Genomic DNA, 13,292 nt, shown 5'->3' with positions numbered 1-13,292 from the left:
CGCCGCAAAACCCCCACCAGCAAAGCCGCCGCAAAACCCTCATCACCATGGCTCCGGGGGACGCCGGCGTCGAGCAGCCACGTAAGGCGCATCGCGTGGCCAAGTCGGGCGCGAAGGCGCGGAAGAAGGGCAAAGGCGCCGCCGGCGACGATGAAGGGGGCGAGAGGAAGAACCCCAAGGTAGGGATGGGGCCCGCTGTCTCCTGGGTTTCTCTCTCGTAAAGCGTGGGCTTTCTCGCCGCTTGTTTTGTTATCCGTAGATTAGTCAAGTATTCGGCTGGCGAGCATCCTATCTGGGTGCCTGTAAGAGCCTCGCCTAGGATGGACGATTCTGTTTAGTGCTTGATTGCGGAACATTCCGGTACAAAGTATGAATCATGCCCAAATATTGCACTATAAACGATGGTTACCGTTTCTTTATTCCTTTTTCCTATCTGGTTTTGGAGGCTTTCGTTTAATTAGACTGCAATGCCTTTTTCCAGGCCTTTGCCTTCCGTTCAGCAACAAAGGCGAAGCGGCTACAATCTCGGTCAGCAGAAATTGAACAACGCCGTCTCCATGTGCCAATCATGGATCGCTCTATTGGGGAACCACCTCCTTTTGTTGTTGTAGTCCAAGGACCTCCGCAGGTATGATATGGCTCTTGAATGAAAATGATGCCTATGTATTCTTCTCTGACCATTAGCTTACTTCAAATCGATCAGGTTGGAAAGTCGCTGCTGATAAAATGTCTAGTAAAGCACTACACTAAACAAAACTTGTCAGATGTCCGCGGTCCCATCACGGTTGTATCAGGTTAATGAATATTTCACATCTCATACTTAAACAGTGGATAATGCTCTTCAAATTAACCAGATTATTGGGAATATGTATATATTTGTTACATATAGGTAAAAGCAGGAGGGTGCAGTTCTTGGAGTGTCCAAGTGATATCAATGGAATGATCGACGCGGCTAAAATAGCAGATCTTGCTCTGCTGCTTATTGATGGTAGCTATGGATTTGAGATGGTATGTTGTCAAAGCTGTTATTCTTATAAATACTTGTAGGCCTGTTAAGTTGTTTAGCAGACACTAGGGCTCACGACATAAATATGCTTCGTGGATTTAGATGCACCTTAGGAGCACATACCCACCGACTTCTATTCTTACAAAGAGATTCGATAAAATGCCGCATCTTACTCCCCTTGGATAAAATGCCCCACCTTACTTTATAAATTATAATCGATAGCGAGCCATCTTACTTTGTCATCCTCCTTTCAATATTTAAATCATTTTTGGCTAAATGGCCTCCAAATCAGGCTCAAAAAGATCAAAATGCTCCAGTAGCTTCTTCTTCCTTAGTTTGCCTCACCTCCTTTCTCTCCCAACAAGGGTGTTTGGATCTTAGCTTGGGTGCCGTCTCCACCCCACCTTGATGGCTGCTGGAGCTCACGATGGTGCCTACTCCTGTTGCCGGAAGGGTTGAGCTTTGCTTGGCCTGACCCCAACGCACCACTCCCTCCGCGTTGCTTCCCCATCCTCTGGCAGCTCTACAAAGGGAACCAACAGCGCACCCAGCATGGCTCTTGGTCCATTCATGTGAGTCCTCCATCGGGTCAGGATCCCTAGTGCTGCACCAAACTCTCAGGGAACCGAACTCTTCACTGTACTTCACTCGCACAAGCTCCAATACATTGCTGCTCCACTTTCTTCAGTTCAGTGGGGGAAAAACAAGCAACCGACCAACACACATGACTAGTGATTGATGGAATATGTAACAGTACATGCAAACCATCTATGATCGCACTACGCCGTTGCTGTTAATTGATGAATTATACCAATTGTCTGTGGTCCTTTCCTCCTTCTATGTCCTGGTGAAGATGACATATAAGGCTCTCAACGACTAGCTGTGGCAGAGTGCCATGCCACCTGTCGCCACGGTTCTCTCCTTGGTCGGGGTGCATGACAAGGGAAGTTCTCGCTGCAGTTGGTCGAGTCTGGGGAGAAGGCGGCGGGGATGAGAGTGCAGTGAGAGGGTTGGAGCTGATGAAGATAAAGGGTGTTTGCCTTCCCTGTGCTTTTGGATAGAAACCCCATGCGTTGCCACGGTATTGGAGATTTGATTTCTGAATATTATATAGAATTTAAATTCAGCAAGATTTAAATATGTGAGAAGTTTCTTGCAGCAAATAAACAATAATCTTAACATAAAAATTTGAACATGTCACACTTAAATGTGTAGGAGTTAAAACCCACTTAGAATACGCTATTGCATGTTGCATGCATGGCAGGGAGGCTATCATGTCCAGATCAGACGGTTACTAGTGAACCAAGGTAACAAATCTAACAGCTAAAACAATTTTGACGAGGTGGCTCAAGAGCTGGAAAATAGCAATCAATGTTTGCTAGTGGGGTTTGCCTATATATCTATATAAATACTCAAAAGGAATTCTATCACGCGAAAAGTAAAATGGGTCACTAGATCAATTACAAAGTGAGATGGGCATTTTCTCAAGGTCAAAGTAAGATAGGATGTTTTAGAAAATCCCACTTCTCTTACACATTAGGCTAAATGCTTTATTACAGTTATTAGATTTCCTGTCCATGACTATTTTGTCCCATTTTCATGGCTCGGTGTTCAACATGTTAATTCCCCAGATCTCAGTTTGTTAATTCCTACCAATTGGTGAAGCTGACCTGTTGTTTTGATCTATGTTTATCTGTTAAATCTTTTCTGTTAACACATTGTACTAAAGCTACCCAAATGAAACCTTGTATCCAGGATACATTCGAGTTCCTTAATATCATGCAAGTGCATGGATTCCCCAAGGTAATGGGAGTGCTTACACATCTTGATCAATTTAAAGATGTAAAGAAACTAAGGAAAACTAAGCAGCGCCTTAAGCATCGATTCTGGGCTGAGATAAAGGAGGGAGCAAAACTGTTCTACTTATCTGGTCTCATTCATGGAAAGTAAGTTTCTGTAAAGTTGGTATTTCATTGTTCAGACTCTTAGTTTGTTGGTAAATAACTGGAAATGTGATCCATGGGACATGGTAATTTATTTTAAGCCAATTTGAGATCACTGCTCGCCATATCATAATGAAATACTATGCAGTACTAGGTGATTTCCCCGTGCGTTGCTGCCGAATTTAAAGATTAAATTCGGATAAATTTTGTATGAACGAAAGGACCTAAATCAAAAGTTATTATTTTCAGAAGTAATTGTGTGTGAACAAATAGTTTGCATGTATGCTGGACCATTGAAGATGGACCAATTAAATTGAGGTATGCATGTGCTAGACAATAGTTTTAGTGTATGATGACGTGGCACATTTGGTGATGTGGAGGGCTGCATATTGAGAGAATTAGAGTTAGTGGGGATCAACTATTTAGGTATACTATGCAATATGCATTGGCTTCTCTATGCTGCAGCTTCATGGCATGGCTGTACATTAACCTGGATTTTTAACTTCCGTACTCCTACCACTTGTCCAATTCTGTGCAGATACACGAAAAGAGAAGTCCATAATCTTGCAAGGTTTATATCTGTTATCAAGCCCATCCCTTTGAGTTGGCGAATGGCACATCCTTACTTGTTAGCAGATAGATTCGAAGATGTAACTTCGTCAGAAAGTGTGCGCTTGAATAGGAAATGTGACAGAAAAATAACGCTGTATGGTTACCTTCGTGGATGTAACATGAAAAGAGGGACCAAGGTAACATTTAAACATATGCCTTTTCTTTCATCATTGCTGAACTTTGATTTGAATTAGGGATTAACTTATTTGTGCAAGGCTATTATACTTCATAACAGGCATTATTACTCCCATGATTGAGTTAATATATATATATATATGAATTCATCAATACAGTTTATATTTGGACTTAGTTGAATAGCTCAAAAATGGAGGTAAAGAACAAGATCTTACTTTTCAGTAAGCATGAATTTGATTTGGGTGAACCTACAGAAATTACTATTCGATAATTAATTATTGTTCAGTTTGAAATTGACTAGATGGAATGCATAGCACTATTTTTATTAACTGTACTAGACATCGCTCAATCTGTTTCAAAATAAAAAGTGTGCAGTTTAACTCTCGATCATTTTATTTCAACTTCAGCAGCAGCCGAATAATACAGAGCTTTCATTAATGATATGAACTCCTGACTTGCAACCAAAGGGAACACACCTTTTACTAAGCCATATGCTGTATTGCTATGAGCAAGTTACTTTTGTACATTCACATACAGTAGAGTGATCCCCGTGCTCCACAACTCCTTTAACACTAAAGTGATGAATGATTTAAGTGGGTGAGTTTTCTATGAAGTGGTTATCGCTGGGGAAAAAATCACATATTAGGTAGCCAGATTACTTTTGTGATGTCTTAATACATTATTGATTACTCCCTCCGTGCCTATTTACATGGTGCACACGTATTTTGAGATTCAACTTTGACCGTCAATTTGACCAATAAAATGTGGTATATGTCAAAAAATCGTACCATTCAATTTGTATTAAAATGTAGTTTTAAATGGTATACTTTTAAGTTTTAACATATAATTAATATATTATTGCTGAAAATGATGATCAAAGTTCAATCACGAAAAACGAGGATGCCATGTAAATAGGCACGGCTGGAGTACCTTGCCATGCCTACATGGTGACTTGGTTGTTAATTATTTGTTTAAAGATGGGAACATTCTTTAAAGGGACCAAATGCTTTTCAATAGGGTTAGAAAGCGAGGTTTTCTTCAATTATTATGCACTAAATTTGATGGGACTGCTGTGAATACCGAGGATGACTGCACAGGAAAGTGAGATATCAACCCCAAACACAATTTAGAGGTGTGTCAGTATTTAGTCCTTGCACATTAGAAGGAATTGGACTTCACCTCACTTAGAAGGATGCATGTACGCATTGTTGTTCCTGTTCTTTTCTCTCTGTGTTTGATTTCATCCTACTTTTTTGGATGCTAACACCTGCTGTAATTTGTGCAGGTGCATATCACAGGAGCAGGTGATTTCAGCTTGTCTGGTGTAACAAGTTTGGCTGATCCCTGCCCTTTGCCATCGGCTGCAAAGAAGCGAGGACTACGTGACAAGGAGAAGCTGTTCTATGCCCCAATGTCTGGTCTTGGGGATCTCCTGTATGACAAGGATGCGGTGTACATCAACATCAATGATCATCTTGTTCAGTTTTCAAACACTGATGACAACAGTGCATCTAAGAAACAAGGTACGACCAGCATGTTAAACTATAAATACCTGAATTTGGTCCCCTCGACTGTGATTGCCTGCAATTGGAGTTTTTTCATGTATACTTATTCAGGATAATAGTTTTGTATGAAATGACCATGCATAAACATGCTTTGGTTAACAAGGATATTTTAATGCCAAACTGGAAACTCAATTGATTGCTGATATTGTGTCGCTGACCTGGTATTGCATTCAAAAAATGTTGTGGCTTATGAGTGTTGCTGAGACATAGATTGCAAAGTGAGGCTGGCTGCTACATAGTTGCTGCTTGTGCCTCGGGAAAATAATCCGAGTAGAGAAACTTTTGCTGGTGGACCAGTTATTTGACTAAATTGCCCCTGTAATATCTTTATGGTTTTCCGATCATTCCATATAGTGCCATATGACTATTACAGAGCTTCTGAAAGTGTGTGCGACTTTCCTTTAATATAATATTTATCTCTAATAGTTTATCACATATCTATGCTTAATTGTTTGCTGGGCTGCTGACCATGCTACAGGGAAAGGTAATGATGTCGGTGTGGCTCTAGTAAAGACTCTTCAGAACACCAAATACTCCCTTGATGAGAAGTTAGATCAGAGTTTTATAAATTTCTTCGGCAGACGGCCTGCTGCTCAGTCCGAAGACAGTGACATGACAGGCAATGCCATTTCTTCAAGACAGAATGACCAGGGAGAAGCTAACATTTTGGCACAAGTAGGTGGTAATAACCTTAGTAGTGCAGGCACCCTGGAGAGCAATGGGCACTCTTCTTCTGAGTGCTCTAGTGATAGTGAAGGTGACAATGATGATGACATTCAGCCAAGTGATCATGGCGTTGACTTGAGAGAAGAAGTGGAATTTTGCAATGGAAGAATGAGGCGAAAAGCTGTGTCAGCTAATTTTCAAGATGTTGATGATGATGATGATGATGATGATGATGATGAGGTTTACCATTTGCCCTTAGTATCAATGCATATCAGTGGATAGCTTTCTTTCTCTTGTTTTGTGTTACATACTTGGTTTATGTTCCTTTTACTTCCCGCAAATGCTTTATATTTAAGAAATAATTGTTGAACATGCATTTATTTGTGAAATGTAACCCACCCAGGCAACCTATAAGACCATAGGTTGGTATTAGCTTTTCCTAAGTTCACCTGTCAATATAAAGTGGCATTTTGTAGGCATTTACTCATTTTTTAATTCTTCTATGGTACTATGGGTTTTCAGTCTGAGTCTGTAAAAATATTTTAACCTTGTTTTGAAATACAGGGTTCTGATAACGAAGATGATAGTCATAATGAAGATTCTGACGATGACCATCTATCTGAAGGTTCTTTATCATCAGATGGTAGTGGAGAAGCTCTTGATTCAGGTAGGAACCAATTTCACACGCATATCTTACGTCATGCACCCAGCAATCCTTGCACATACATATTAGTTATGCTAATTTCTTTGCTGAACCAATTTCCTTAAGAATAAAGCACTGACAATATTTTGTTTTGACATTTCAATTCTAACCTTTTTTATTTAGATGATGGAGCTGAAAACACTTCGAAGTGGAAAAAATCTTTACTTGCTAGAACACTGGCCAGACGGAGTGCCAGTCTAATGCAACTTGTATATGGGCAAGCTTCAGCAGAACTAGACAATGATAGCGGCGAAGAAGATAGCTCTGATGAAGAAATTTTTGTACCAAAAGGACAAAAAAAGGTAATTGTGTGTTGCATGCATGATAATTAACGGTAGACGAGGTATCTTATCTTCTCTAGGATAGATTATCCATGATCTCTGGTTTGATAGCCATATTCGATCAGAAATAGGTCAACAGAGAAGGGACTTCAGTAGACCCTTGTTTTTCCTTATTATACTTAAGCCATCTGTATGCTGGGGGCAAAGAAAATAGTGCCCAACTGCACTTTTTTGCTATCATTTTTATAGTTCTCCTGGTCACAATATTTATGAAGGTACACACTATGCAGTGCTAATATATGTTCATGTGAGCATTTTACCTCGTATATTTTATTGCGTGATGGGTTACCTGGAGAATCTACTATAGTGCACAGAGTTCTACATATCTTGCTAGTTTTGTTATTAGTGTGAATCAATAGATGACTTTGTTTTGTGATTCGCAGCAAGTAAAGAATGAATTACCAAGCTTTGACGATATTGATGCTGAGGATTACTCTAAGTTCTTGAAAGTGGAGCTACGTGATTGGTCTAACGAAGATCTCATCAAAAGCATCCGTGACCGTTTTGTGACTGGAGATTGGTCAAAAGCTTCTCTGAGAGGACGCGAGGTAGATGAAAATGGAGAGGGTGATGAAGAAATCGATGGTGATTTTGAAGATCTGGAAACTGGTGAGGTGCACAAGAGCCAGGCTGCTGAAAGTGCAGCTGGGAAGCCAGGTGTTCACAAAGAAGACGAACTAAAAGTTGAAGAACTAAGACTCAAGAAGCTTGCGCTTAAAGCAAAATTTGATTCAGAATATCCTTAATACGCGATCGTTTTATCTTTCTTTATTTCTCTTTCGATTTGCAGTTTGTTCTTGACGCGCTCTTTTGCTTGCCTCTTAGACTGGAACAGCACCTCCATGATCTGTTTATTTTGACCGGTTTCTTGAACTTTTTTTTATTTGACTAGAAATTAGAAATGCATTTTTGCTCATTTCTTGTTTCATTCCTTGACTGAAACCTACATATGATGGATCGGACCTCTCTGGCGAGGAAGTTGATAACGAGAAGAAATCGAAAAGAGAGCAATCTGACGCAGGGGGCTATTTTGACAAAGTATGCTGTGCCATTCTCTGCCCTTCTCAGCTCTGCTCCTGAAAAAAGAAAGGAGACTGATCTAGCTTTTGTATCTTTTCAGTTGAAGGAGGAAATTGAACTCCGCAAGCAAATGAATATATCTGAACTCAATGATCTGGATGAAGATACCCGAGTAGAAATTGAAGGATTTAGGACTGGTACTTACGTCAGATTAGAGATACATGGTGTGCCGTATGAGCTAGTTGAGCATTTTGATCCTTGCCACCCCATTCTTGTTGGGGGTATTGGCCTCGGTGAGGAGAACACTGGATATATGCAGGTCAGCCATTTTATATTTATACTTCCAGTTTTCTTGATCAGTAGCTTAAGGAATTGAAATATGCTGGTGCAGTTACTTGATGTTGGAACTACGAATACTCTACATAACTGTAAAATAATGTTACATGGAGCTTTCAACCTTCCACATTTACATCACGTGTAAATATTATCGCGGCAGTCAGAAGGAAAAAGTGGAACAGATCTTGACTGATTATTTGGTGGTGTAGATTGTAGTGCCGCAGATTAGTCAAATCTGGATGTTAGAGTTAACCTAGTTGCATGAGAAGTACACCTCCATTCCAAGTTACAGACTTACAGTGAAAACTTGGTGGATGCTAAGAGTTTTCAGAAAGTCTTGAAAACTGCAGTATTTGAGGAGGGTGATATTCTATTAATACGTGAAATCGCAAGTTGAAAATCATATTCATATGGGAGATACATAAAAAACAAATCAGCATGAATATTGATGTTTACTCCCTCTATCCATATATATAAGGCCTAATGCATTTTTCAAGCCTAAATTTGACCACATATTAGAGCAATAATATATGACATGCAAGTTACACAAAGCATACCGTCAAATTCGTGTGTAGAAGGAGCTTCCAATGATATAACTTTCACATTATACATCTCATGTACTATTCATCTTATCAATAGTCAAAGGTAATCTCGAAAAATGCATTAGGCCCTATATATATGGATGGAGGGAATAACTGTTTTTGTCTTCCAGTGGATATTTTGCCCTAGTTTTTCTGTATGATGTTTAATGAACACTATCCACTTTTGAATTATAAATGTGTGCTGTAGCATCTAACAGGCAATTGCAGGGGGTCATTTGGTTCATTTTTATTATACTGGCGGTGACCCACAATTTCACATATTACCCTGTTTGTTGTTGATACAGGTTAGCTTGAAGCGCCACAGATGGCATAGGAAAGTGTTGAAGACAAAAGACCCAATTGTTGTCTCTATTGGTTGGAGACGTTTTCAAACAACGCCTGTATATGCAATAGAGGATCGAAATGGCCGGCACCGCATGCTCAAATACACTCCAGAGCATATGCATTGCTTTGCTATGTTCTGGGGGCCACTGGCTCCACCAAAAAGCGGTGTACTAGCAGTCCAGAGTCTTTCCAGCAACAAGGTACATTCATTGATCAGTTCACACCAGTCCATAGATGGTTAGTGGTAAATAAGAAAAAATATGCTTGGTGTGACATTTAGGCATGTTATTTTCTAACAAATGTTCCTGTTTTTAATATCCTCAAGAGACAGTGATAATCAAAATCAGAGCTATCATAGTCGCAGACAAGTGACAACAGCCTAGTATCATAATCATCTAATCACAACCAAATCGAATGGAATCTTCAATTGTTGTGTTGCCAAGGCCCTGACTTATGTCCCCGACTTTATTTTCTCCACGTTTCATGCTTTCTCTTCTAAGACAAAAGTTGAACTCACCATTTCTCTGAAGAAGTTAGGCACTATGAATGCCATGGAAAGCTAGTCAGGAGTGACCATCATTTTATTGGATGGACATGTTCACTAAGTGTCTGTCACTGTAACATGCATCTCGGAGTTTCAGTTTGCACTACTTGATAATAGTTTGTAGTTTCATTCTGTTTTAGCAATAGTCATTTTAGTATATTTACTGATATGCTTTGCAATGATGCTTGCACATTCACGCAGGTACCATTTAGAATTACTGCAACTGGTTGGGTTCAGGAATTCAACAATACTGCCCGAATTATGAAGAAGATCAAGCTCACAGGCGCACCATGCAAGATATTTAAGAAAACCGCCTTAATTAAAGGGATGTTCACATCTGATCTAGAGGTTGCTAGGTTTGAAGGTGCAGCAATTCGGACAGTAAGTGGAATCCGAGGACAAGTTAAGAAGGTAATACATGAAAGGGCTTGCTTGAATAATCCGTGGTAGTTATTTATAGTATCTTATGATTTGATGAATCTAATCGTCTAATTTTATGCCTCCACAATTTCTCAACATTTTTATATCGTTGCATTGTCTTTGGTCTTGTAATGGACATGTAAGATGTAACAGCACACAAAGTGGCCTGGCTAGGAAACAAACCTTTTGCATACACATTTTTTTCCTCTCCTTGATCAAACCAAATTGAAGATCTTGAGAATGACCAACTATCGTCTCATGGGCTAGGTTTATAGCTAAACTCCCAAGTTTTAGTAGTTCTTAACTAGAACCTTTTAGCTTTTCAGGGACGCCAATGGAAGTGATAACTGTACAGAACCTTGAAAACTACAAGCGGACATTATAAAACTCTCAGTCTGTCCCTGTCATATCTATAATTATAGTTTTGGAGAGATTTGTGAAGGGGATATTTGGCAGCGCCAATGGACAAGTCGAAGTAGTATGTGCTTGTACTTGTCCGTCCTTATCTTCTCTACCCCTAGTAAGTTTTTTTTTGTGGATATACCCCTAGTAAGTTGATGCCTAAAAAGGCGGACAGTAACAAGGCGTTTCATAGAAATCTAGTACAAGCACGAGGTCATGATAAATGTACGGCTGTCAACCAGCTGAACCAGAGCGAATACAACCAAACTCAGCTTGAGCTCGTTTTTTTTACCATGAGCGTATTAACCCAAAGGTTAACTCAGACTCGGCTCGTAAAACCTCGGGTTGGGTCGCTGAGGACTCGACAAAGCTTGAGCTTTGCTTTACTCAGGCTCTTGGAGAATCATCATTATCTTCTGACCAGAACATTTGCTCAGAAACTAGGCACTGGTCTACTAAAGAAATGTTGCAAACCTAATTCTCATAGATGGTACCGCAACTTCAATCTTCTGCAGTGGCCAAGGTGGGAACCAATAAACTGGGCACCAGGCTGTGCAGGTTGTGCTTCGCTGTTTGCTGCAGGGAGCATTCAATGTGAATGATCCATAATGGGCTGCAAAGAGACTGTCATGGGCCAATTGAAGAATGTTCACGGGCTAGTCCAAGGAGGTTGTAGGCAGCGAATTGAGTTGTAACATCCAAGTTAGAATCTGTTGCCGTTAGAAACAACTGGGCTTTAATAACACGGGCTAAATGGATGTATCTAGCACTTACATCCATTTCAGCATCAATTAATATGGGACGGAGGGAGTATCATTTTAGATTTTGGTAAGTTAGCAACTTCAGAATTGTGTGGGCTAGTTTACGTGTTATTTGTAGCTCTAAGAAAACTAATAAATAATAAAGGAAGTGAAAAAACGTGGGCCATGTAGGCACCCCTATTGATGTATGTTTATTAGTAGATTGGAATCTTATCTGGATTCTGTGTAAGCACATTAGTTTGTTTTTGCTGTTGGAGAGGAAACTTCAAGGTCAATCTGGACTATGGAAACCCTGAAGCTGACAAATTCATCATTTTTCTGGTCATTTAAATATTCAAATGTAGGCACTAAATAGTATTCTGTTACAGGCAGCAAAGATCGAACCAGGAGATGCATTAAGGAGAAAAGGGGAAAATACGGAAGGCATTGCGAGGTGCACATTTGAGGACAAAGTTCTTATGAGTGACATTGTCTTCATGCGAGCATGGGTCAACGTTGAAGTTCCCACCTACTGTAATCTTGTGACCACTTCTCTTCAACCCCGAGATCAGATGTGGCAAGGCATGAGAACCACTGCTGAGTTGCGGAAGGCACACAACATACCTATTCCACACAACAAAGACTCGGTTTACAAGGTTGTGAGCCTTAATTTCTTGTCAGGAACCCTTTCTCGCTCTTAATATCCGTTTTTACCATCTCTCTCACATGTTATCATGGCAGGGTATTGAGCGGAAAGTGCGGAAGTTCAACGCCATAGAGGTCCCTAGAAAACTGCAACCTTTGCTTCCTTTTAAATCAAAGCCGAAGGATAGGCCTAAGGGCAAGAAAGGATCAGCTGTGGACATGATACCGGAGATTATGAATATTGGCGAGAAGAAGATACATGGAGCTCTTCAACAGTTGCATCTGTTAAAGCATGAAAAGGTGACATGTTATGTGCACATGAGCATATTCTAACTTGATGCATTGTTGTGCGTGGTGCTTATCATGCGCTTGATTTATGCAGACGAGGAAGGAGAAAATCAAGCGCGGGCTGCAGAAGAAAGCTCACGAGGCGCAGAAAGCCAAGACGGATGAGATAACAAGGAAGCGGCAGAGGGAAGATAGGCGTGAGAGATACAGGGAAGAAGATAAGAAAAAGAAGCGCGCCCGAAAGTAGGCGCGGAAGATACAAGGGGTCTGTCTCTGCACGCGCGTTTCCATGACATAGAAGCACCAGCCAGAGCACTGTCTACCCAAGACATGTTACTCCACTGGCACGGCTGGCAGCAGACGACTCATGAAACCTCTAGTAGCGATCTAGTTGGAGATGCATGTGATATTGCTAGTCACTCGCAAAAAGTTATGGCCAGTGACACCATGTTCACCGGTAAGCGTGTACCTCCGTGAATTTTGTCACCCTTACGAGTGACTAGCTGGGATCGTATGTTGAATTGTAAGTTGAGAGAGAGAACAGTTGGCCAATTTTGTTTCGTCAGGTTTTGTAACGGTGGAGCTTTGAGAGATGTTGACATTGGTTCTGATTGGCTGGTGTTTTTTCGACACGTGGACCTGCCCTTGTATGATTGGCTACTTTCTTTTGCATGCAATGTTTACTTATACTAGATGACCCGGTTGCGCCAATGGCGCAAGAACCCAGTTAGTAGCAATGTTAGTAGTGAATAGGTAGGGGATGTAGCTACAAACATAATGCAATGTGAATTTATCACAGATAGTAGAGTGAGGTAGATCGTTTTACAGAAACACGTACATAGGCTGTTGTAGAGCTTATTTAGTCATCTTCTTAGTCTGACTGGTTTTCAGGTGTGAACGTACGAATAAGCAGTGTCATTGTCGTATAATGCTTGCATGGTATACTTCCATAGGTACTTGAAGGCTCATGTGGCAAATGTAACAATTGATGTGTAATTTT

General features: G+C 40.5%; 1 protein-coding gene across 3 annotated transcripts; it reads left to right on the top strand.

Annotated features, from left to right (window-relative positions):
- The first annotated feature begins 16 nt into the window (after positions 1-16).
- LOC119285618 (ribosome biogenesis protein BMS1 homolog) lies at positions 17-12,924 on the top strand. Of its 3 annotated transcripts, none has more exons than XM_037564950.1 (18): positions 17-179; positions 482-628; positions 704-794; positions 890-1,008; positions 2,762-2,952; positions 3,488-3,698; positions 4,982-5,219; positions 5,740-6,147; positions 6,490-6,594; positions 6,754-6,932; positions 7,355-7,707; positions 7,919-8,009; positions 8,092-8,310; positions 9,214-9,453; positions 9,999-10,208; positions 11,749-12,015; positions 12,101-12,304; positions 12,387-12,924. In XM_037564950.1, the coding sequence occupies exons 1-18, from the start codon at positions 48-50 to the stop codon at positions 12,537-12,539; spliced, it is 3,558 nt and encodes a 1,185-aa protein (XP_037420847.1). In that variant the 5' UTR covers positions 17-47; the 3' UTR covers positions 12,540-12,924. The 3 variants fall into 3 exon arrangements, with proteins under 3 accessions (XP_037420847.1, XP_037420846.1, XP_037420845.1); XM_037564949.1 differs by having other exon boundaries at positions 5,740-6,156; XM_037564948.1 differs by having other exon boundaries at positions 5,740-6,167; positions 6,492-6,594.
- The last annotated feature ends 368 nt before the right edge of the window (positions 12,925-13,292 follow it).

The sequence above is a fragment of the Triticum dicoccoides genome, chromosome 4A, assembly GCF_002162155.2.
Source record: "Triticum dicoccoides isolate Atlit2015 ecotype Zavitan chromosome 4A, WEW_v2.0, whole genome shotgun sequence".
Taxonomy (NCBI): domain Eukaryota; kingdom Viridiplantae; phylum Streptophyta; class Magnoliopsida; order Poales; family Poaceae; genus Triticum; species Triticum dicoccoides.
This window is presented reverse-complemented; position numbering and strand designations above follow the sequence as displayed.